Source organism: Eptatretus burgeri, chromosome 2 (genome assembly GCF_056783735.1).
Source record: "Eptatretus burgeri isolate ZD-2024b chromosome 2, Ebu_testis_v1, whole genome shotgun sequence".
Taxonomy (NCBI): Eukaryota; Metazoa; Chordata; class Myxini; order Myxiniformes; family Myxinidae; genus Eptatretus; species Eptatretus burgeri.
In genome coordinates this window covers 115,596,491-115,622,669 of record NC_140962.1, presented here as the reverse complement: position 1 = coordinate 115,622,669, position 26,179 = coordinate 115,596,491, and the positions used below count along the sequence as shown (strand labels likewise).

The 26,179-nt window shown below is 44.9% G+C and overlaps 2 protein-coding genes and 1 long non-coding RNA gene across 14 annotated transcripts in view; 2 read left to right on the top strand and 1 right to left on the bottom strand.

Moving 5' to 3' along the window:
* The window catches only part of NADK2 (NAD kinase 2, mitochondrial), a 96,427-nt gene extending 94,279 nt beyond the window's left edge, over positions 1-2,148 (top strand). The window contains 1 exon segment of the mRNA XM_085870860.1: positions 682-2,148. Within this exon segment, the coding sequence (XP_085726986.1) occupies positions 682-820 (139 nt within the window). The 3' untranslated portion in view covers positions 821-2,148.
* The window catches only part of LOC147032887 (uncharacterized), a 103,144-nt gene that overhangs the window by 50,916 nt on the left and 26,049 nt on the right, over positions 1-26,179 (bottom strand). The gene's annotated exons all lie outside the window — the stretch shown is intronic.
* The window catches only part of LOC147032885 (sperm flagella and cilia-associated protein 2-like), a 204,223-nt gene continuing 183,164 nt past the window's right edge, over positions 5,121-26,179 (top strand). For 5 of the 12 annotated variants that reach the window (XR_015055389.1, XR_015055390.1, XR_015055388.1 and 2 more), the window contains exons 1-2: positions 5,123-5,424; positions 24,077-24,221. Coding sequence is in view for 7 of the 12 variants with exons in the window: in XM_085870856.1 (XP_085726982.1) it covers positions 24,183-24,221 (39 nt within the window). In the remaining 5 variants the exon portion in view is untranslated. Of the gene's footprint in view, positions 5,445-24,076; positions 24,222-26,179 lie in introns of all 12 variants that reach the window. The other 7 variants (XR_015055392.1, XR_015055391.1, XM_085870859.1 and 4 more) reach the window with 5 other exon arrangements.

Genomic DNA, 26,179 nt, shown 5'->3' with positions numbered 1-26,179 from the left:
ACAGACAGAGAGGGTGTGAAAACATACCCTCCATCACTTTCAGTGGCGGAGGTAATAAAATGAAATATGCAATTGGAACTTATCATTTCATAGGTATATAAATATTTACATATGGTATGTATGCTTACATTTGCGTTGGGGGGGGGGGGGTGGGTTGGAAAGTGATGTGGCTTGAGTGAGTCGAGGTCGGTGAAATTGTGGAGACACAGAAAGAAGTGACCGTCTCATCGTCCGATAGTGAGTGATTGACTTCAGTCCATGTGAGACACGAAATAAATAAACCTGATCACAGGTTGACGTTTCCTCATTATTTTGTCGGTCACATGATTTGGTGGTAGCGCATCTTCAACAAAGAAAACATGATTTGAGAAGGTCCCTGATCACATGGTTTGTTTTTGCCAGAACACCTCAGGCTCTCCAATCATGCCCCTTACAGAACTGTATGATGCACAAAAACAGACAACTTCGTGAGTGTTCGAGCAACTTACAAATGATAGTTATGCTCCCTATTTGCCAACACGTAAAAACGATGACATAAACTGATATGACTTAAAATCATCATTAATTGTAATTGAAAACAGCTATTGCTCCTGCTTTTGAGTTGGCAACATCAATATGGTCGTGATTTAATAAGTGACATCCATTATGTTGTGATGTGTTCTGACAATTTGCTTCTTTCAGGGTATCAGTGCGCTCACGCTGCTGGGATGCCTGTTTGGTGCTTGATGGTGCAATCTCCTTTGAATTCAATGACGGTGCAGTGGCGACACTTGCTGTAAATCCCAACAATGCTTTACGGACATTAAACCTACGCGAGTGATGAGTGACTAGTTTGTGGAGATTTGAAGGCCTCGCAAGATGGCTCTTGCTGCAGATCATGACTCCTTTATTCTTCAAGTAGAATATTACATGCACTCTTGTTGGGTGCTTTTCCTCTTGCACTCCCCTTTATATGCAAGTCAACATATGCTGGAATGCAATGGTTTGCTTCTTCTTTTATTTTAGCACCATTTTGATTTGATTTATACTCAATTTGTCTTGTAAATCTCCATGGTATGTGGTATGAATGGTTGAATCTTTCTTTTGATAGCTGATGCAGCAGTGCATACTTATTTTTTTTATCATGTGTCAATGCAGAAAGGGGAAAAGGATTGGGTCAAAAATGTAGATATCGTCATCGTGTACCATGTCCCAGGCAGAGGGTTTGTGTTGCCGAAGCAGTTACCTGGCTACAATCGTGGTCTGGTCACCATTCCGACGCTCAGGAAGTCAATGCAGGAATTTGGAATTTGTTCAGGGTACCGGTGATGGGTCGCCAACTCTTTGCGAAGGAAAGCGTGGGATCGTTATCGTGTACCAATGAATACTGACAGACGGGATTCCCGTTTAACGCACATCCGAGGGACGGCGCACACATTGATGAATCGTTCCACCTGTGAAACACCGGAATGAGTTTACAGCTTGACTGAGTAAATCTATTTTATTCAAGTGCTAAATATCGAGTTGAAATATCGAATGCAGTTTTTAATTTCTATATTTCAATATGGGATGCAAATTTTGAAATCATGTGCAATTTGCCCAGCCGATGACTATAAATCCAACATCTGGGCACTTTGCAAAAGTTCTGATGTTTTTTTTCTTTCTTTCTTTTCTTCAAATGCTTTGCTGATATTTGAAAATGCTCGAAACTTCGAATTAACAGTTTGAGTGATTGTACATCATATTTTGTCAGTGTTTTATTTCCTCATTATCAATCTCAGGTATGTCGATTTTATATGCAGTGCATGTATATGGAGAATTTGGTGTTTATCAAACTTAGTGTTTGATTAACTCTGATTTTTTTTTTTTTGTTGTTGTATCATCCATTGCATTTTTGTACTTCAAGTAATGTTTCTGTGAGAATTATATAAATTCACCAAATGCACTGGGCCAGCAAGACACTGGGTTGTCTTGCGATAAGATTAACCTGGTTGTGGATATTACTATGCTAACTGTCGCTGTCCCTTCAATATAAACTTTATTGTGCGTCGTCATATCTTTCTTTTTTGAGTGATATGAATTTAATATCGATTATTTTGAAATATTTTCAAAAAGGCAGAGCAACATTGTTAATTATGTGGTTTCTGCAATAAAACTTTGAAATGGTTATTATTCAGTCAGTAGAGTAGTTTTACCTATTAATACGATTGTTCACTGAAAGACAGTGCATGGCAGGACATGGGCCAGCCTTGTCATGCTTGTGGTTTCTGCCATGTTTTTGATTACCGGTGGATAGCTGGCTGGAGAATGCATCTTTTTGGATCTGACTGACATCCTCACAACATACACTGTCCAACACAGTTGATTCTGTAGAAGTAGTAACCATGCCTGATCTGTCTCAAAGTTCAGTGTCAAGTACCTTGTTTTGCTGTCTGCCGCTGGTAATTGAACATATGCACTCTCGGCAGAAATGTTTGAGGAATTTTATGTGCTTGTGGAGCATCCGCATCTCCAAGCTGTATAGCAGTGTCACAATCATAATGGTGCAATGGATGGCAATTTTTTTCTTGTAGTTTCATCACGTTTGATTGTGGACATTTAAAATCTCATCTGTCCTCCTTCTGGCATATGGTCGTTTGGCTGCCGGGTTACGATCATTTTGTTGGGGCGCTGCTGTGCCGCTGATGCTGTGTCCCCATACCAGTACATGTACACTGGTAATCATTTCGCCGACCGCGGAAGGAAGGCATGCTTGGTCAACCCCACCTGTTGTTAATTCAGTGGAAAACGAGGCTCAAACTCTAGACCTTAGGATCCCAAGCCAGCCATCCTAACCAAAGCCAACACCGGTAAGCCAATTCAGAATTGAATCCCAGTGCTGGTAATGTACTTTGGTCTTTCCCTATTTTATCTCTGCTCTCCACTCGTCACGCACTGCCCTACCTTTCTTTATCTCTGTCCTTTAATTGGGTGGTCGCTAGAGTACCCTTATTTTCACTTTTTTCCGTCTGTCTGTATGTATGTTTGCATGTTTGTTTGTAATGGACAGCTCTGGAGGCCAGAGGAGTCAACCAATTTTGATGAAACTTGACAGGAAGGTTCATACCAGGATTTGTTCTATGCTTTTGAATACCGTTGCTATGGACACCACCGTTGCCTGGCAACGGGATTTTGAAATTTTTGAAAAATCATTAAAATTATTTTTTCAAAAATCGGCTTCCAGGCTTTTATGCGCACTATAATCAACCTCTTTGTCAAAAAAATTCAGCCCGATCCGCCAAAAACTGTATGACTAGTATGCAATTGTGTAGCGACCACCCATGTCGCCTACCCGCTTGTCTGTATGTATTGGGTGGTCGCTAGAGTACCCTTATTTTCACTTTTTCCGTCTGTCTGTATGTATGTTTGTTTGTATGTCTGTATGTAATGGACAGCTCTGGAGGCCAGAAGAGTCAACCGATTTTGATGAAACTTGACAGGTAGGTTCATGCAAGGATCTAGTTCTATGCTTTTGAGCACCGTTGCTATGGACACCACCGTTGCCTCGCAACGGGACTTTGAAATTTTTGAAATATCCTAAAAAATATATTTTTTCAAAAATCGGCTTCCAGGCTTTTATGCGCACTATAATCAACTTCTTTGTCAATTTTCAGCCAGATCCGTCAAAAACTGTATGACTCCTATGCAATTATGTCGCGCCTACCCATGTCGACGACCTGCTTGTATGTTTGTGTGTAATGGACAGCTCTGGAGGCCAGAGGAGTCAATCGATTTTGATGAAACTTGACAGGTAGGTTCATACCAGGATCGAGTTCTATGCTTTTGAGCACCGTTGCCTCGCAACGGGACTTTGAAATTTTTGAAAAATCCGAAAAAATCAATTTTTTCGAAAATCAAAAATCGGCTTCCAGGCTTTTATGCGCACTATAATAATCAACCTCTTTGTCAAAAAATTTCAGCCCGATCCGTCAAAAACTATGACTGGTATACAATTATGTAGGGACCACCCATGTCGCCTACCGGCTTGTGGGGTGGTCGCGAGAGCACCCTTATTTTCACTTTTTCCGTCTGTCTGTACGTTTGTTTGTATGTATGTCGATGTAATGGACAGCTCTGGAGGCCAGAGGAGTCAACCGATTTTGATGAAACTTGACAGCTAGGTTCATACCAGGATCTCGTTCTATGCTTTTGAGTACCGTTGCTATGGAAACCACCGTTGCCGAGCAACGGGACTTTGAAATTTTTGAAAAATCCTAAAAAATTAATCTTTTTCGAAAATCAAAAATCGGCTTCAATGCTTTTGTGCACACTATAATCAACCTCTTATTCAAAAAAATTTCAGCCCCATCCGTCAAAAACTATGACTAGTATGCAATTATGTAGCGACCACCCATGTCGCCTACCGGCTTGTTTGTCTTTTTCTGATAAATTCCACCCCTTCCGCGTTTTTCTGTATGTAATAAATAAATCGCTCCAGGTAAATGTGCGGTGTCGGCCTATGTCCAAGTGCAGCGTGAGTAGTCTGAGTACATCAAAGAACGTCGTAGAATGTATGTTTTTACTAAATTATGTTAATTAACGGTTAATACCGAGAGAAACAAATCATTTGATCAAATCGGATTACTCTGGAACGGCCACAATTATTCCCACGTTCCCGGGGAAGTGTGGGGGTCGATTGGGAGTGGGGGAAACTTTTTCCCCAGCCCCCAAGTCTTTCACGAACAAGCTGGCCCGCTCTTATGCCCGATTCAGCACAATGAGGGCAGAGCTTCTGAAGAAAATCGAGCATGTTTTATATCCAGCATTAGAATCACTTCAATATTGCCACGACAACCTCTCACAATGGACATTTCCCTTGATACGAGCGATACTTTTGTTGGAAGAACTTTCCACGTCACGAATTGGCGGCCGCCATCTTGGCTTTTTTGATGGCTCACGTCGTTATAATTCAAATATAATTAAGTGAGCGCAAGAAAATTAGTATTGTTTGTGCCGGTATCACTATTGGAACGATTGTTTCACTTGTCGAGCTGCTCCACGAACGGTTTTATCTTAAACTTTTCAAACAAGGATTCTACTTGCGGATTTGTGGTGTTGTGCATCGACTGGACATGAAAGGGTGCGAAGAGGAAGAAGAAGAAGATCAAGGTGAGCGGCCAGGAGGTGTATGGTGCAAACCTTGTTACGTTTCCGATGTTTGGTTGGAGAATATCGGATTCCTCATTCTTGGAGAACTTTACGATACAACAGAATTATAGTTCTTGGACAAGTCTTGAGGCAAGGGAAGTTTTTTTTATGACCGATTAAATGGAGACTTCGGTGATGAGAAACTCGTCGGGTATTTCATCTGTTCGTGTCGTGGTTGTTTTTCATTATGTGGTGAAAATCACCAAGGAACAGCCAACGTTGAGCCGGAAGTCGCGGTCATTGCATCGGATTACTGTGGTAAAGGCGAACAAGTTGTGGTAAATTGGAACAAGTTGTGGTAAATGGGAACAAGCTGTGGTAAATTGGAACAAGCTGTGGTAAATGGGAACAAGCTGTGGTAAATGGGAACAAGTTGTGGTAAATGGGAACAAGTTGTGGTAAATGGGAACAAGCTGTGGTAAATGGGAACAAGTTGTGGTAAATGGGATCAAGCTGTGGTAAATGGGAACAAGTTGTAATAAATGGGAACAAGTTGTAGTAAATGGGAACAAGTTGTAATAAATGGGAACAAGTTGTAGTAAATGGGAACAAGTTGTAATAAATGGGAACAAGTTGTAGTAAATGGGAACAAGTTGTAATAAATGGGAACAAGCTGTTGTAAATGGGAACAAGCTGTGGTAAATTGGAACAAGCTGTGGTAAATGGGAACAAGCTGTTGTAAATGGGATCAAGCTGTGGTAAATGGGATTACTGTGGTAAATGGGAACAAGCTGTGGTAAATGGGAACAAGCTGTTGTAAATTGGAACAAGCTGTTGTAAATGGGATCAAGCTGTGGTAAATGGGATTACTGTGGTAAATGGGAACAAGCTGTGGTAAATGGGAACAAGCTGTTGTAAATTGGAACAAGCTGTTGTAAATGGGATCAAGCTATGGTAAATTGGAACAAGCTGTGGTAAATTGGAACAAGCTGTGGTAAATTGGAACAAGCTGTTGTAAATTGGAACAAGCTGTTGTAAATGGGATCAAGCTGTGGTAAATTGGAACAAGCTGTTGTAAATGGGATCAAGCTGTGGTAAATGGGATCAAGCTGTGGTAAATGGGATCAAGCTGTGGTAAATGGGATCAAGCTGTGGTAAATGGGATCAAGCTGTGGTAAATGGGATCAAGCTGTTGTAAATGGGATCAAGCTGTGGTAAATGGGATCAAGCTGTGGTAAATGGGATCAAGCTGTGGTAAATGGGATCAAGCTGTGGTAAATGGGAACAACCTGTGGTAAATGGGATCAAGCTGTTGTAAATGGGAACAACCTGTGGTAAATGGGATCAAGCTGTGGTAAATGGGATCAAGCTGTGGTAAATGGGATCAAGCTGTGGTAAATGGGATCAAGCTGTGGTAAATGGGATCAAGCTGTGGTAAATGGGATCAAGCTGTTGTAAATGGGATCAAGCTGTGGTAAATGGGATCAAGCTGTGGTAAATGGGATCAAGCTGTGGTAAATGGGATCAAGCTGTTGTAAATGGGAACAACCTGTGGTAAATGGGATCAAGCTGTGGTAAATGGGATCAAGCTGTCATAAATTGGAACAAGCTGTTGTAAATGGGATCAAGCTGTGGTAAATGGGAACAAGTTGTTGTAAATGGGATCAAGCTGTGGTAAATGGGATCAAGCTGTGGTAAATGGGATCAAGCTGTTGTAAATGGGATCAAGCTGTGGTAAATTGGAACAAGCTGTGGTAAATTGGAACAAGCTGTGGTAAATGGGATCAAGCTGTGGTAAATGGGATCAAGCTGTGGTAAATTGGAACAAGCTGTGGTAAATGGGATCAAGCTGTGGTAAATGGGATCAAGCTGTGGTAAATTGGAACAAGCTGTGGTAAATGGGATCAAGCTGTCATAAATTGGAACAAGCTGTCGTAAATGGGATCAAGCTGTGGTAAATGGGAACAAGTTGTTGTAAATGGGATCAAGCTGTGGTAAATGGGATCAAGCTGTGGTAAATGGGAACAAGCTGTTGTAAATGGGATCAAGCTGTGGTAAATTGGAACAAGCTGTTGTAAATGGGAACAAGCTGTGGTAAATGGGAACAAGTTGTAGTAAATGGGAACAAGTTGTGGTAAATGGGAACAAGCTGTGGGAAATGGGAACAAGTTGTGGTAAATGGGAACAAGTTGTGGTAAATGGGAACAAGTTGTGGTAAATGGGAACAAGCTGTGGTAAATGGGAACAAGCTGTGGGAAATGGGAACAAGTTGTGGTAAATGGGAACAAGTTGTGGTAAATGGGAACAAGTTGTGGTAAATGGGAACAAGTTGTGGTAAATGGGAACAAGCTGTGGGAAATGTGATCAAGGTGTGGTGAATGGGATCAAGGTATGTTGAATGGGATCAAGCTGTGGTGAATGGGATCAAGGTGTGGTAAATGGGATCACGGTGTGGTGAATGGGATAAAGCTGTGGTGAATGGGATCAAGCTGTGGTGAATGGGATCAAGCTGTGGTGAATGGGATCAAGGTTTGGTGAATGGGATCAAGCTGTGGTGAATGGGATCAAGGTGTGGTGAATGGGATCAAGCTGTGGTGAATGGGATCAAGCTGTGGTGAATGGGATCAAGCTGTGGTGAATGGGATCAAGCTGTGGTGAATGGGAACAAGCTGTGGGAAATGGGAACAAGTTGTGGTAAATGGGAACAAGTTGTGGTAAATGGGAACAAGTTGTGGTAAATGGGAACAAGTTGTGGTAAATGGGAACAAGCTGTGGGAAATGTGATCAAGGTGTGGTGAATGGGATCAAGCTGTGGTGAATGGGATCAAGGTGTGGTAAATGGGATCACGGTGTGGTGAATGGGATAAAGCTGTGGTGAATGGGATAAAGCTGTGGTGAATGGGATCAAGCTGTGGTGAATGGGATCAAGCTGTGGTGAATGGGATCAAGGTGTGGTGAATGGGATCAAGCTGTGGTGAATGGGATCAAGGTGTGGTGAATGGGATCAAGCTGTGGTGAATGGGATCAAGCTGTGGTGAATGGGATCAAGCTGTGGTGAATGGGATCAAGCTGTGGTGAATGGGATCAAGCTGTGGTGAATGGGATCAAGGTGTGGTAAATGGGATCACGGTGTGGTGAATGGGATCACGGTGTGGTGAATGGGATCAAGCTGTGGTGAATGGGATCAAGGTGTGGTAAATGGGATCACGGTGTGGTGAATGGGATCAAGCTGTGGTGAATGGGATCAAGGTGTGGTAAATGGGATCACGGTGTGGTGAATGGGATCACGGTGTGGTGAATGGGATCAAGGTGTGGTAAATGGGATCACGGTGTGGTGAATGGGATCAAGCTGTGGTGAATGGGATCAAGGTGTGGTAAATGGGATCACGGTGTGGTGAATGGGATCAAGGTGTGGTAAATGGGATCACGGTGTGGTGAATGGGATCAAGGTGTGGCAAGGTACGATCAGTGAAGTCTTGCTTCTTCCCCGTTATTTATTATTGATGGACGCATTTTTAAAATTGCATTGAAGGTCGAGTTTAAATCATGTTTCACAATATTATGAGGATCAATTTGCGTTAATTTCATGCTATACGCAATGTTCAGGTAAAAGTCTTGGTCATGCAAAAGCAGGGCCGGATTTACCATGTGGGGGGCCGTGGGCACAATGATTATGGGGAGCCCCCCAAAGTTGGAGATTAATCAACAACATCAATTATAACTGCTTTTTAATCAACAACTGAATTTGTATCTTTTGATTTGGCAGATCCTGATCAGGAATGATTTGGCATATACATATGTTCACAAATTACAATTAAATCTGACAATATGACAAGATGGAAGAATTGTTGTTAATATGGCTGGTGACTTATCTATGAGCTGATGACTTATCTCTGAGCCCATTCTAAAATCACAACGACGTACTGTCATTGATAATACTATGAACTTCGACTAAAAATCTTCGAACTTCTAAAAACACTCTGGGCAAGAGAAATCCGAAATGGTGATTAATAGCCGACTTCCAGCGACTGCAAATATACGTCAGTGTCATCCACATCAATGAACAAACACACGGTGCCTAAATCAATGGACAAACTTCCTGTGCGACTTCGCGGCAGTGAACTCGGATATGATACTGTCAACCTGCATGGAATTTCACACATCGGATTCGGTTGAAATGATGGTCATATTGACCAGTCTCTGCTGCCCCATCGTGGAGCGAAGATGGTTCTTGATAAGCTTGAGTTTCGAAAACGAGCGCTCCCCGGAGCAGTTCGACACCATCGGTAAGCAGTAAATCTGAAGCAGCACTTCCACGTTTGGGAAAGTATCGGTGAGTTTTCGCTCGATGAGAAAACTGTACATCTCGAGTTCACTCCGGCCCAAGTCTGGCTCTGACTCCTTCATCATGGCTTGGAACTGAATAATTTCATCTGTGAGGTCAGGTGATTGATCTTCCTGATACAGCTCGACGAGCTTGGAGCATGACTCTCGAATCTGTACACTTCGAGTTGAACAAGAGCACGCACGAATCCAAATCTGTCGCTCATCTCGCTGTAAGCGTTTGTACGCTTTTCCAACTGCGGCAGCAGTATGTCGATCACTGCAACGTATCCACTGATGCGAAAGGACTCCTTGGCGTCTAGTTCTACTTCTGGAGTGTGTCCATAGTCCAAGGGAGCGAGGCGGAACTTACGCTTTCGTCTACGCGATCCGTGAGCGAATTCCTCCGTACCTGAGTGTTCCACTCCGTCAACAACGAATGTATCAAACTGATCGCGTAATGACTGCACGAAGCTCGCCAGTGACTTGAGGAGCTGCACGGCTGTGTTGAGATCGGTAGCTTGCAACTGAAGGGTTTTACTCATACGATCAAATCCACCAAGGACAGTAGACCAGAAACCAGCATAGAACCCTATCTCAAGTGTGCACATCGTTTGGTGAAGTGTCTCGGCGGTGTTTCTTGTTTCAATATTCAGTTGTTCATCGTTTGTGATTTAATCGAGGACATCCATTATTTCGCTGTAACCGTCTACAAGAGCTCGGGTTGCATAACAATGATCTGACCAGCGAGTGTCGCTAAAGCGCTTTGGTACTTGCAAACCTTTGGCTTTCAGGGCATCAAATAATCTGGCGTAGCGTGACGTGGAAGCTGTAAAAAATACATACACTTGTTCCACGAATTCAAAGAATGCTGCTGCAGGTCTACAGCATCTCATGGCCGACTGACCTACTAAGTTCAGTGAGTGCATCACGCATGGCACAAATATTGCGAGAGGGTTCTTCTGTTGGATCATTCCATCGTCATCGTCATTCCCTGTATCGGCCACTCGTATTGGATGCGTTATCGTAAGATTGTCCTTGGCAGTTAGCGATGCCCATTCCAGTGGCTTTCAAAAAATCCAGTAATCCTTGCTGGAGTCCAGTGTGTCCTGTGTTGCTCAGAAAGGTCATGAAACGCTCCACTGGAGCCTCGTTCTCGATGTATCGTAGAATAACTGTGAGCTGGTCGATGTGGCTTCTGTCAGGAGTAGAATCGACTGACACAGAGAAGTATTTTGCCTCTTTCACACGAGTGACGATGTTATCCAGAACAGATTTTCCGATGACGGAGATTACCTCTTCACATGTCGGAGATGATGAGTAGTTGGTGTGGCCACTACCTTGGTTGGCATATTTCTGAATGTGCTGCACCAAAAAAGAATCGTATTCCGCAAGTAATTCCATTAAACCAAGGTAGTTACCATTCGTCCGTGACCCAACAATTTCATCCTATCCACGGAACGCCAGACCACGCTCAGCGAGAAACGATATCACGCTCGCACTTCGTTTCACCACCTCCCTCCAATCGGATGCAATCTCACTCACCTGTTTGACGAGTTCAGTGTCCACACGACCTGCGGATGTTGATCTTTCTGACAAGCGGATATTCGCACAATGCACATGCGAACACTCATGCACCTCGATAGAATGACTGGCATGCTTCCAGTCGTTGAATCCTTCCCCGCCCAGGGCAGTAGTGCCTCTAAAGAGCTTGCAAGCGATGTAGTACAGTTTGCCGGTTGATGTGGAGAAGCAAAGCCAGGACCTTTTCATGGACTCTCCGTTTTGTAGTCTACGGTAAAAAAGATTCTTGGAGCAGCAGCGTTTCCTACCTTCAACGAACTGTATGGATGAATCAAAGGGACCAGTCGAATTCTGCAGGGGCTCCAAATCTCGTGATGCCCAGCAGTCGATCATCTCTGATGATGGTCGCTCAGGAGGCCAACATGCAATGTCATTGGCAAAGCCAGGTCCACGATCAGTCAGTATATCTCGCGCTTCTTCATCTGATGCATGTTCTTCATTGGTGGAACCTTCCGAGATGTTGGGCGAATCTTGATGCGGGGGTTGCGTTGCCAAATCCGCTTCTTCTGTCTCTGTTGGTGTTCCAGCCTCTGTCATGGACGAATCGCCTGTTTGTGCAGGAGTGAAAAACTCTGAGATTTTCCGGGTCTTGTCAACGAAGGCCTTGTGTCTTTCATCTTTTTCCTTGGAACGTTTCCGCTTTTGAGCACCACCGTCATATTTCCGTGGAGCCCTGGATTTGTGCCTGTCGGCACCGAAGCCGCTCATTGTGGTTTCTGCAGCTGGTAGGTACCGAGTAACCGAAATATCGTCAGAGTGCACGTGGGACGTACCAGAATCATGAACAACAAGTATGTTTCACACACCTGGAACATAGAAAGTCACACCGTGTTACTGTGCTGTGCATGCCAGTAAGCAGGGTATTTACAGCGTTCCCTGCCAGTCGCAGTTTCAGTGTGTGCAATACTACCCCTGCCGGCCGTGTGCTGTGCTGGCCTGGCCGAGTTTTACCACGTCGACTTTCACCTTTTCACCTCTCCTCTGGCTGGACCTCTGTATTCCGTCTGTGCTTGCTGGGCTCTGGCGGGCAATGCCGTAGTTTGTTGGCCATGCTCAACCATCAGAAGCATCGATGATCGATCCAAAAAAAGATCCGAATGTGGGCCCCCAATGCCCGAGGCTTGCCCCAGGAATTTTTGACCACGTTGGATCCGTTCTGTGGACCGTGGAATAAACGGCTTGAAAAAGTCAAAGCTTGAAAAGGACCCTCACAATGACGGACAATTTTGAAAAGATATCCCTACAAAGAGTTTACAATCTTCATTCACTGACAATGAAACTTTAGAAGCACATTTTCAAGGGATTTTCAAAATGTCATCGAAGTTGTGGGGGCTCCCGGGGCCATGGCCCCACCTGGCCACCCCTAAATCCGGTACTATGCAAAAGGCATTTCCGGTAGCGTCCGCTGACAGAAAACAGAGCTGCTCAAGAAATTGCATTAAAACCAAGTCACACGGTTCCACGTCCATGGTCGAGTCCTTTAAAAGTCCCCTTCGAAGCTGCAACGACAGACAGTTCAAAGATTTTCATTCTTTATCGATAATTATTTTATGTCACTGACTGGAAGTTCTTGCTGAAGGCGTTCCCATCATGACGTGGGACTCGAGCGTGGCCGGTAGGAAACCTCTCCCAAGCAATTCAGATCTTCAAGTAGTTCATTGGTAAACCGAAACTCAATGTGTGCATAATCATTATAACAAAAGTTAAGTCCTGCACATGTGTTGTTGAGTATCCACATATTTATTAACAAGTTCAGTTTTATAAAACAGGAATAGCGCGATGAGTACTCACGGATTTTGCACGCGCGCGCGCACACACACACACACACACACACACACACACACACACACACACACACACACACACACACACACACACACACACACACACACACACACACACACCTCAATCAAGCTGGAGACTTGTGCTATCTTCATGATCTGCGACTGGTGCTGGATTCTGAGACTGATTATTATAGTCACGATAAATCAACAGATGGCGATTCCTGCGATTCCTCCAGCATTGTGTCCCTTACTTGCAGGACCACCACATTTGTATATGTACCAACACAGCACTGAATCTGGACATGCAGTTTCATCCACACAGTATCGTCAGGGTGTATTGCTTTAAGTGTTTTAACATGCGTGTTGTCGTCATGCTGCTGATGGGACTTCATCCCGACAAGTGCACGAGTGCCTTCCTTAGTCGAATATTGAAGCTGCTGCAGTGTTCCAGCCAATGACCCCAAAGCTTGTGCAGGGTTTGTAACACAACCTTCACTCGGCAAGTTGTGCCAATCGAAGAGACTGAAGAACTGATTGGCTGGACTCTGCTTCCCATGATGAATCATTTGATGATCTTGGCAGCATTCTCAGCTTCGCCATTGAACTGCAGGTAGTGCGTTGTACGAGTTCCTTTACAATCAACTTTAAGGCAAGAGAAGGCGATTAGGCCAATTAAGCCTTTGCAATGGTTTCCAACCTTTGGTTATTTGTCCATGTTCTATCGTTTTAAAATACTGGGCATCAAGCAAGGAAACAGCATGCTCAATTTTTTTTTAAGTCTTTTTGATATGATTTGGCCAGGGTTCGAACCACCGACCTCCTCGACCCTGAGCGGACACTAACCGTTTTGCTACCGAGTCTGGTAAAAGATGGAACTTTAACCTGCGGTACTCACATCAACCACATGGTTTTTATCCCACTAAAGTCTAAACCAAACAACTATTCAATCATGAGTTGATGACGTCAAGTGTTTAAATCCCCATGTCTTGGCAAATAGTGCATGTTCTGCTGATGCAAATTTTGGACCATTATCTGACACAATGATGTCTGGTAACTGCAAATCTTCCAAACATTTCTTTCTGCATCAAATATTGATGTAGTTTAGTGATATCTGACAAATTATGGAGAAACTAACTCGGATATTGAGCAAGTCCAAGCAGTCGTTGGAGTCCTACTACATCAGTTGGTGATGGCATCTTCAAAATTGCTTTAACTATAGCTGGATCAACATATTGTCATCTTCCCCTGGAAATGTGTCCAACAAAAAGACGTCTTACCTCCGAAGTTCCAGTTTGTCCAATTTTAACAACACCACGTTCATCGCATCGATGGAGAAACTTTTCCAGGTATTTGTCACGGTCTCTAATGGATTCATCAAGCTCTCTGCAAAATCAACTGTGACCAAATCATCTGCAATAACCTAGATGCCTTGCAGTCCTTCCACTACCATATGCATCTTGTGTTGGAAGACTTCTGATGCACCATTCTTAGGTATGAATACCATCAAACTGATCCATGAGGTTGGCATTTTTACCATCGTGATGATGTCCTGTCTGACAAGACCATCCAGTGTTTCCTTCAGTTGATCCCTGAAAGCCACTGGTATTCAATGCACGACATGTTGGACGAGATCGTCTGCCTTGTCGAGCCTAAATGTGTACTCTCAATGAACCTGTCCACCACCATCCTGGAAGTCTCTCATTTGTTGCTACATTAAGCATTCTTTGCTCAGTCATTTGTTCAAGGGCTGTAAAAAAAAAAGTCATGAGTATCAGTGGATTCCACACGTTTGTGGGGAAATCTAGTGGAACAGGTCGGGTTAGATCTGTGACCTGCTACAGGTACCATGTAAACCTGCACTAACCTGTTGTATGGTCGGGTTGTCGGCGACTAAACAGTCTCCCCCACAAGGTTTTCTGGTGAGGAGGGTGTTTGGATATGGACACCCAGCAGGATTAAAAACAAAACCTGTCAAAGGGCGGAGGAGCTCCTTGTGAGCCAACGGCCATCCATATCTAGTGCCCAACTGTGTCTGCGGACGTCCTCCTGCAGTTGGGTTACTTTTTATTAGGAGGTTGGTGGCAGGATTTGCACTCCAGCCACCGTAAAACCTTTCATTCCGCAAAACACAAAAACGCAAAAAAATCTAAAAACCCACTCCGTGGGAGCACCTCCTGTGCAGCTTCCCTTCGCACAGCAGCTCACCGGATGACAGGATTGGGGCAAAGCCTTCGGGACCCCTAATCTTTGATGAAAGGAGGGAAACCACGGGATAACATCCCTGGGTCAGATTGCAGAAGAGTGTATCGGAGTGGTGCTGAGGTGTCGTCCACCAGACGGTGGTCTCCTTGGGTTAACCTGAGGCGGTCCCTTCGGGTGGGTGCCTGGAATGTCCTATCCCTAAGAGAGGATGATCACCTGTCTCTGTTATCATCTGAGCTCAAGCGTTTGGACATCGGTATTGCAGCCCTCTCTGAGGTTCGGAGACCGGATTGCGGCAAGATAATGGTGGGTGGTTACACCTACTATTGGTCTGGTTGCTCTGATGGTTTCCATACTCAAGGAGTTGCTGTAGCTGTGTCAAATAAGCTGACCCCAATGGTAATTGAAGTAACACCGGTCAACGAGCGTATTATGAGATTAAGGATTCGTCACTCCTTAGGTGTCATTTCCCTGGTCTCTGTCTATGCTCCGACTGAGGCGAGTGATCTCACCGTGAAGGATGCATTCTACGCCATGCTCGAGTCTGTGGTTGATCAGTGCCCCAGACGAGATACACTTCTAGTCTTGGGGGATTTCAATGCATCGACAGGAACTGATAGGGATGGTTATGAGACATGTGTTGGTCCCCATGAAGCCTGGTGTTGGCTTAGTGGTTAGGGTGGTGGCTTGGGATCCCAGGGTCCTGAGTTCAAGCCCCGTTAGCTGCTGAATTAACACCAGGGGGTTGACTCAGCCTGTCATCCTTCCGAGGTTGGCGAAATGAGTACCAGTGTACTGGTCCCGGTGTATGCCCCGGTTAGAATAGGTGTACCATATCCCTGTGTCGTAAGAGGCGACTAGGGTTGGCGTCAGGAAGGGCATCCGGCCATAAAACATTGCCTCAAGAAAAAGCCAACCCCTGCACAGCAGGGAAAAATGGCTGTAAAAACGGTCATTTTGTTGGTCCCCATGGGTCAGGAACTATGAACCAGAATAGCACTAAGTTCCTTGACTTTGCAAGAAGTCATGGACTTAGGGTGGCTGGTTCATGGTTTCAGCGCCCAGAAGCTCATCACTGGACTTGGTATTTCAACGCTGGCAGTGTGGCAAAGGAGATTGACCATGTCCTCGTTGACGGTCGCTGGAGGATGATCCAGAACTGCAGGGTCTACCGGAGTGCTCAGTTCCTCAAGACTGAACACCGGCTTGTTGTAGCAACTCTAAAGCTGCACCTTAAATCCTGGAGAATGGTACCATCCCAGCCTTGGCTGGATGTTGGAAAGCTGAAGGAGCAGAGAGTAGCTGAGGAGTTTGCGAACAGGCTGAGTGGACATTTGGGGTGTCTGGGTGCTTTGGGGGGTCCTGAAGAGTTGTGGAGCGCCTTCATGACCACCATCCTTGATGTTGCCGGTGGATGTCTTGGAACTCATCACAGAGCAAAGAAGAATTTTGTCTCTCAATGGACACTGGATACCATTGACCAGAGTCGCAGGGCCAGGCTGAATGGCAGAGCTGAGCTGTTCAGGGAGCTGAGGCGTAAATCTTTACGTGCACTAAGGGTGGACAAGGAGGCCTATGTGCGAGGAATCTGTGAGGGGGTAGAGCACCACCTGTGGACAGGTGATTCTCGTCCCGCTTACAGTGGAATTCACGCATTGCGTTCATCCAAGCCCATCCCTCGGAGCACTGCAGTTAGAGCAGAGAGTGGTCGGCTCTTGACAGAGGAGTCTGAAGTGAAGGCCCGCTGGGCCGGTTACTTTGAGCGGTTGAACCAGGCTGATCCCCCAGCTGTCGAGTTGGACGTCAAGGGTGTTACCATCCCTGTTGCTGACCCTCCAATCAACTGTGGTCCACCTTCGCTTGTTGAAACACAGGCTGCGGTGAACCGGTTGAAACAGGGTAAAGCTCCAGGGATCTGTAGCATCCATGCTGAACTTCAAGGCTGGTGGAAATGCTGCACTCGTGTCGTTGCATGCAGTTTTGTGCTCTGCCTGGAACACAGGCATCATCCCAACTGATTGGAAGAGGGGCCTTGTTGTCCCTCTCTGGAAAGGGAAGGGTGATCGCCAAGACTGCAACAACTACCGAGGGGTGACGCTGCTCTCAGTGCCGGGCAAGGTCTTTGCTCGGATAATTCTTGATAAGGTTCGCCACCATCTGCTTGAGCACCAGCGTCCAGAGCAGTCAGGCTTTACACCAAAGAGGTCAACGATTGACCGTATCCTTCCTCTTCGTGTCCTCACCGAACGCAGACGAGAGTTTCGGCAGGGGCTGCTTGCAGCCTATGTTGATCTCTCTAAAGCGTTCCATTCAGTGAAACGGGATGCCCTCTGGAGGATTCTTGATCTTCGTGGGGTGCCACCAAAACTGATCGATCTGATGTCTGAACTCTACTCTGGTACTGAGAGTACTGTGAAGTGTGGTGGTACCATCTCTGACTTATTTCCAGTTGTTACTGGAGTTCGTCAGGGGGTGTGTACTGGCCCCCACACTTTTCAGCACTTGTATGGACTGGATTTTAGGGAGGATGTCAGAAATATCAAGCTGCGGTGCATCGTTTGGGAATGCCAAGATCTCGGACCTTGATTTTGCAGATGATGCAGTCATCTTTGCGGAGACATTAGATATCCTTTCGGGGGCCCTCGAGGTGCAGAATGAGGAGTCGGGGCCACTGGGATTACTGGTTTCTTGGGTCAGAACTAAGATCCAGGCTTTCAATGACATCTTGGATGCTGCTGTCCTGTCTGTGTCTGTTTGTGGTGACGATGTTGATGTCATGGAGAGATTCACTTACCTTGGCAGTGATATTCATGTCTCTGCTGGCTGTGAGTCAGAGGTCAATAGACATCTAGGTCAGGCCTGGGGAGTCTTGGATTCACTGGATCATGGGGTGTGGCGCTGCCGGTACCTGTGCGGGAGGATGAAAGTCCGAGTCTTCAGGTCCTTGGTGCTTCCAGTCTTGCTCTATGGATGCGAGACTTGGACTCTGACCAAGGATCTGAGACGGAGACTTAATTCCTTTGGTACCAGGTCTCTTCGGAGAATCCTTGGCTATCACTGGTCAGATTTTGTGTCCAACGAGCAGTTGCTGAGAGAGACTCGGATGAGATTTGTTACCTGCATAGTCCGTGAGCGTCAGTTGCGGCTGTATGGACATGTGACTCGTTTTCCTGATGCTGATCCTGCTCACCAGATTCTCTCAGCGAGGGAGTCTCATGAGTGGAGGAGGCCAGTGGGCTGACCACGTGCCTCGTGGTTGCAGCAGGTTGATCGGCATCTCAAGGAGATGGGGATGGGCCTGGCATCTGCCTGGGGGAAGGCCAGACGGAGGCCCCTGGAGTACCGGCGGAAAGTGGACGCAGCGACGCGCTGTTCTGGCATATGCTCCCATACCTGACCTGAGTAGAACGCAAGTTATTAATGACATTTATCCATCAATCCACTCCAGTATAAACACAGGCTCGGTGCATGCACAACACTGGTGTTCCCACAATCCATTGTGACAAAATGTCTGTCAACAACATATGGTTTCATATATTTGCATTGATTGAAATCTTCTTGAAGGAAAACAGATGCCTGCAATGTTAGAAGCTGGATGAAACAATTCAAAGATGGAAACACGGACATCGCTGATCAGCCACACTGTGGCCGAGAAGCGCCACGACTGAACACAATGAGCAGAAAGTTGATGCACTGATCAGTGAGCACCGAAGGGTGATGGTTAGGGAGATCACAGCACAGCTTGACATAAGACATCATGCCATATAGGAGATGTTAGTGACCTTGGGATATTGGAAAGTTTGTTCCCATTGAGTTTCCTGTTTGCTTATGGAGGAACGCAGAAACACACATGCATGGATGTGTCATCACAGTTGCTTCAAAGACATTCTGCTGAGGGTGATAAGTTCCTGTTCTGTATCGTGACTGGTGATGAAAGCTGCTTCGACCATTTTGATCCAGAAACGAAACAGCAAAGCTAGCAAAGTTATGGGAACCATCTTCTGGGATGCCGAGGGATGCATACTGGTATATTGTTGTGGTGCCGGGTATCGATGGCGAGCACGACCGCTAGAGGGAGCAGTAGAGTCGGCTCCACCGAACACCCGGACTTTGTAGGTCATCACCCCGGATAACTCCGGAGCCAACGGGTCACTTAAAGGACCGTGGTCGCCAATACTTCGACGGCGTGGGGAAGGGTTAATTGCCTAATTTCAATATACCTAAATACCCATGCAGTTTAACTACCGGGGAACCACACCCTCGGCCGACTCTGTCCGATCCGAGTCACAGGTAACAACTCAGATCCGGCGTAACCGAGCGGAGTTACCAGAGCCGCGCTGGACCAAATGAACAATTTACCCTCGCTATCTCTCAGTATACAGCGTGCCAAGCCAATGAAAAACACAGAAACGAGCTGGTACATTCAACAAGAGGGGAACTTATTTACAACAATAATCGGGGAGGGGAACACAGAGCAGAGTTATCACGAATAAATAAAGGTAATGTACAATGAGCAAAATAAAGCACTTACACAATTCTACTTGAAGACGGGCCCACATACAGACACACACCCCCCAAAAGAAATGATGGCCACAGCCTTTATTGATACACCCAGCTCAGAGGGAAGGTGAGCTTGAGGTAAGGATACTAGCTTGGACCTTCCCGCCTCGTGCGGCCCTTGACAATCCGGCTCGGCGGGACTCAAACCTGCAACACAATGCCGCTCCAAGCACCAGGTACCGTGGCCTCCAACCGGCCACACACCAATCAACCAAGACCAAGGAGAAGATCAGAGACTACAATGACCCAGGACCAGACGAACCAGCCAGCACCAAGACCCGCAACCCCCAAGACGACCAACCTCCCCTGCCTGGCGTTCCTTTTATATCTTTCTTGTCCGGGGTGAGAAAATCGCCATCTGAGGCAGTCTCCACCCTCATTGGCAGGGGTGTCGTGGGAAAGTCGCCCTCTGTGGCCATGTCAACCCTTATTGGCCGGGGTGTCATGGGAAAGTCACCCTCTGTGGCCATCTCAACCCTCATTGGCCGGGGTGTCATGGGAAAGTCGCCCTCTGTGGCCATCTCAACCCTCATTGGCCAGGGTGTCGTGGGAAAGTTGCCCTCTGTGGCAATCTCACCCTCATTGGCCGGGGTGTCGTGGGAAAGTCGCTCTCTGTGGCCATCTCAACCCTCATTGGCCGGGGTGTCGTGGGAAAGTCGCCCTCTGTGGCCATCTCAACCCTCATTGGCCAGGGTGTCGTGGGAAAGTTGCCCTCTGTGGCCATCTCAACCCTCATTGGCCGGGGTGTCGTGGGAAAGTCGCCCTCTGTGGCCATCTCAACCCTCATTGGCCAGGGTGTCGTGGGAAAGTTGCCCTCTGTGGCAATCTCACCCTCATTGGCCGGGGTGTCGTGGGAAAGTCGCTCTCTGTGGCCATCTCAACCCTCATTGGCCGGGGTGTCGTGGGAAAGTCGCCCTCTGTGGCCATCTCAACCCTCATTGGCCGGGGTGTCATGGGAAAGTCGCCCTCTGTGGCCATGTCAACCCTTATTGGCCGGGGTGTCGTGGGAAAGTCGCCCTCTGTGGCCATCTCAACCCTCATTGGCCAGGGTGTCGTGGGAAAGTTGCCCTCTGTGGCAATCTCACCCTCATTGGCCGGGGTGTCGTGGGAAAGTCTCTCTCTGTGGCCATCTCAACCCTCATTGGCCGGGGTGTCGTGGGAAAGTCGCCCTCTGTGGCCATCTCAACCCTCATTGGCCAGGGTGTCGTGGGAAAGTTGCCCTCTGTGGCAATCTCACCCTCATTGGCCGGGGTGTCGTGGGAAAGTCACCCTCTGTGGCCATCTCAACCCTCATTGGCCAGGGTGTCGTGGGAAAGTCGCCCTCTGTGGCCATCTCAACCCTCATTGGCCAGAGTGTCGTGTGAAAGTCGCCCTCTGTGGCAATCTCACCCTCATTGGCCGGGGTGTCGTGAGAAAGTCGCCCTCTGTGGCCATCTCAACCCTCATTGGCCGGGGTGTCGTGGGAAAGTCGCCCTCTGTGGCCATCTCAACCCTCATTGGCCAGGGTGTCGTGGGAAAGGCCCTCTGTGGCAATCTCACCCTCATTGGCCGGGGTGTCATGGGAAAGTCGTCCTCTGTGGGGTGATTGGACAAGGGGCACACCCCTGCCTTCCTGGGCGGAGTCTCATTCTGAGGCGATGGAAATCAAATCTCCGCCCACATACGTGGTCAAACGCACGTGGACAATGGTGTCGGTGTGTGAAGTGAAGTGAAGGAGATTTGTTGTAAAAGAAACTCCACAGCACACACATGTAATTCCCGTTAGACGCAGGTAGGGAACCCTAACTATAAACACATACTTATCGAGATAACTAAACTTGGGGACTGCTGTCTGTCTTTGTGCACAAGGCTTCCAAATTCATAACAATATTTCCTGCCCAAAGGGGAAACCATTAACATGGCTTGCTATGTTCAGACGCTCAAGAAACTGAAACATACACTTGAGGAAAAGCGTCCTGTCAGGTGTGATTGGTAAATGGTCACATTAGATCCATATTTAATCATTTAATCCAAAGCCAGTATCTATATTAGTTAGTTGTACAGGATTCAAACCAGTGTCCTTGCTGTCTTAAAATGCATTTTACGCAAGCCTGCATGGCTCTTTTCCTCTCCATAAACAAACTCACAGCAGGCCCTTGTACAAACTGTTTTCTCTTAACATGTTCCAGTGTTAATTAAACAAACCCGAGGCATGTCCTTGGATCTCTGCTTTGTTTGCGGTCCAGTGCTGAAAACTACAAAGGGTTTTTTGCTTCTGTTTATGAACATGTGCTAGTGATGTCTAGCAGCCTGGCGGAGGGGGGAATTACCGTGAGAAAGATGTTGGATTGCCGATTCTCCCTAGGGCCTTGAGGGGAAGGGGTTTGCAAATTTGTTTCTTAGTCCACACCCAGTCTTCCTTTTAACCACCTAGGAATAGATTTTATATATGAGAGTTTTGTAGTGTGACCTTTCAGTGTGGTACTGAGTCTGACCGCTGTGGTCAGTCGTTGCGCCACCTCCGCATGCATGTGTGTGCTTCTTTCAATAAACCGTATTATTCGAAAATCCTCAGTTGACTCACCTCAATTCTTGGCCAGGATTGGAGGGTCTTCACACGCCCAATTAAAAAAAGCTGTCTTATTTCAAAATGACAAAGCTAGAGCTCATTGGACATTGGAGGCAATGTCTGACATTGGAGGAAATCTCAAAGAATGGCTGGAAAGTGCTCTCCCAACCCCCATACAGTCCGGATTTGGCCCCCATGGACTGCCATCTGTTGAGGCCCTTGAATGATCCCATGAGAGGCCAGCACTGAAAACAATGAGGCAGTCCAGATCGCCATGTGTAGCTGGTTGGGAATTTAAGCTCATGCAATGCTGGCAGAAATATGTGGATTGTTCTGGAGATTTTATAGAAAAGGAATGTGATATGTCCAGTTAATTTTGACAATGTCAGTTTTCTTACATGTACCTTTGTTTTACTGTACAATAAACATGCTCATGACTTTTGATACAGCCCTCATAATTATTGAGCATGTATACTGGTGCACCAGTAGAGGACATTATTTTCATTTCATCATTAATCAGGTACTTAATAATGTTCATTTCCAGGCAGGCCTTACCAGCGAAGTGCGTATTGTTCTATCAATGAGATACATAATGGCGAAAGTGTTATCATATAGCTATTCCAGTACCGTGGGAGTCAGTTCTCATTAGATGCTACTATATTTTGATCAAGTTACACAATTATAAGGTTACCTCGACACTACAGACACCGGTGAACCCACGTCTGTGCAAAATATCTGTTGATAGTGTCCACTTATAAATAATCCGATGTACAGTACCATACTCTGTTATACAGAGTGTGGGTTCTGCCGAAGCAATTTTCAGGCTTGAGGTTACACTGAGTGGTTTGCCATCCCTCTCCCAGCAGTAGTAAGGGCAGGCATTTAAAATTTCTTCATGGTGCAGGCAATAGCTTGCCTACTCTTCAGGAAGGATACCATGGAATCTTTAACACTTACCAACTAATGTCAGCCCACTTTAACATCCATCCGAGGGATGGCACACAATGATGAATCACCCTGCTTGTGAAACAATGATGAATCACCTGTGGATGACAGTTTATAGCTGGACTCAAATTCAAACCCAGGCTAGATGGCTTAGAGGTGAGTGTGCATATCTCTAGACCATTTTAAAATGAAGGTTGTACGATTTAGACATGTCTCCAACAAGTTAGTATTGTCTTCTAGTACTAACTAGCTGTCTTTTCAGGCCATTTTACAATTGTTGGCCTGTTTTAACCAATCATTCACTGCCAGAATAACCGGAACATTAATAAGAGCAAGACTACGTCAAAATATACCATTATCACATTTCCTGGATTTTCAGTTGAAAAATATATTTTTGACTAATTTGACGCTACTATTAAGTTGTCCATGCCTGCACGGGATTCTAAATGAGGTAGGGATGGAGTGGCAAAAATCCAAATGGTGTCTTACTGTCTTCGAGCTTGCAAGCTAGGAGCAATAATTCACACTTTTTGCCACATCTGATGCAATTTCAATGCTCTCATGGCAGTGAGGTGCTCCATTTGAAACTTTGTTCGATATGTGTAGGTTTTTGATGTAATCATAAAAAATTGTATTGGTGTCAAATCCAGTGACAAATTGCAAATTGATAGTGGGATGCAAATTAATAGTAAGATTCTTAACTGTTTGCCTGTCCTACCTACCAGCCTGCTGATGCATGCTAAAAAAACAGATAGCAATGATGTAAATTATTGAGATGGAACATTTACAAAGGATATCATGGGTCTTTGACGAATGTTATTGTTGTTTTGTTGAGACATATGCAGGCAGGCTGAGTGATAAACATAACTGGATTTACAGCAGTATGGGCCAAGGCACTTAGGTTTGATGGCTTACGTGTGATCTTTTTTTTATCATGGGCATTTTTATTTATCACAAAAAGCAAATGGTTTGTCGATTTTACTTAATGCATCAAAATGTATTTTTTTTTTAATATTATTTGCAGGATAAGCAGCATAGTATTTCATTGCTGGTATGCCTATGGAGAAAAGACAACTGCGTTGATTTTGTGGAAATTGAATGGTACTTCAAAGTGTGGTGTTTAAAACACAATGGATAAGAAGAAACAGTACGCGATTGAAAATGTTGAGGTACATTGCACACATGCTCGAGAATTATATGTACAGTGATCTATATTTGGTTTTTAATGGTGTGGGCTAAATACATGCTTGTTGATAAAACATATGAATTGAACACTACTCATATAATGCTTCAACAGATGACACATTTTCAATATAAACGTTATTAATGTAAACATTTTCAATATAAACATTGTCAATCCAAACGTTTTTAAAATAAGCATTTTCAATATAAATGTTTTCAATACAAACGTTTTTAATGTCAATGTTTTCAATGTAAACATTTTCAATATGAATATTTTTAATCCAAACGTTTTCAAAACAACCGTTTTCAAGATTACCATTTTCAATCTAAACGTTTTTAAGATAGACATTTTTAATATAGACGTTGTTAATATCGACGTTTTCAATATAAACTTTTTCAATGTAGACGTTCTGAATATAAGCATTTTAAATATTGATGTTTTCAATAAAAACTTTTTCAATATAGATGTTCTTAATATAAGCATAATTTTCAATATAAACGTTTTTAACGAAGACGTTTTTAATATAGACCTTTTCAACATAAACATTTTGAATATTGATGTTTTTAATATAGACATTTTCAATGCTGTATAAACATTTTTTTATATAAACACTTTCAGTACAAGCAATTTCAATATAAACTTTCTCAACACAGATGTTTTTAATATGGATATTTTCAAAATGGACATTTTTAATATAAATGCTTTCAATATAAATGCTTTCAATATAAACGTTTTCAGCAACTAAAATGGCACACATTAGAGCACATGCATACCCCCGCCAGGCTGAACAGTTTACGTTTTGTATCTCACTGATAGGCCAGATCTGGATTGGTACCTGAACCAAATGGAATTGGCTTGTTCTTGTCACCCACCAAATGAAACGTAAGACCAAGAAGGAACGTGAAGAAGTGAAGAGCAAAGATGGGGTCATTAGGAGGAACCTGGGTAGGATTTGGGTTTCAGCCGCCACTCCACAACTCTCAAACCATCCAGGTGCAGCCAGGTGAGAAAAAAAACATTATACCCATCCAGGTGTAGCCAGGCCATAAAAATTTCTGCAAGAATTCACTTCTCCTTAGAGAGATAGATAATGAAAGATGAATAGAGAGTAAAAGATAAAAGAGAAGAAAAAGCAAGAATTAGAATGAATAAAGAGAATAGTAAAAAATAAATAATTAGAAAGAAATGTGAAAGGAATAAAGAACAAAGATGGTGGGAAGAACCTGGACAGATAGATTTCAGCAGTTACTCCACAGGCTCAAATGCAGCAACATGTATAAGCTACCAGAGATCCATCAACAGGGAAGCACAGTCCACACAGCATCAAGATATGGTACAAATATAATGAAACAGAAGACCAAGAAGGAACCCGAAGAAGGAATGAGCAACTCATCCACCAAGATTTGTCATAACCCATCCATAACGTTTTGAAATATTATGCTATATATCGTTTTTGGCAACATCTCTCAATGGTGAACAATCACTCGGAATATTAAAAAAAATTATCGTATCTAGATCCGAATCTGGATCTTCACCAAAATCGAAGCAATTCATCCTTGTCACACACCCAACGTGTTCACCAATTTTCGTCAGAATTTGCCCATAACTTTTTGAGATATCCTGCTCACAGACAGACAGGCAGACAAACAGACAGGGGTGAAAACATAACCTCCATCCACCTTTGGTGGTAGAGGAAATGATAGTCCACCTTTGGTGGTGGAGGTGGAGTGCATCTGAAGGGACTGTCCTTACTGGGTCAATGATTTTTGTTAGAATCTTCCCCATTGTACTCTTCTTCATTCGTAAACCTTCATTATCCTTCAAAACCAATTCCCAAACGTTCAATTTCCAACTCCGTATTCAAACCTTCTTGCCAAAACACTTAATTTCCGACACCCGGATTCGAACCACCCTTCACAAACACATTCTCTTGCGCAGCTCATG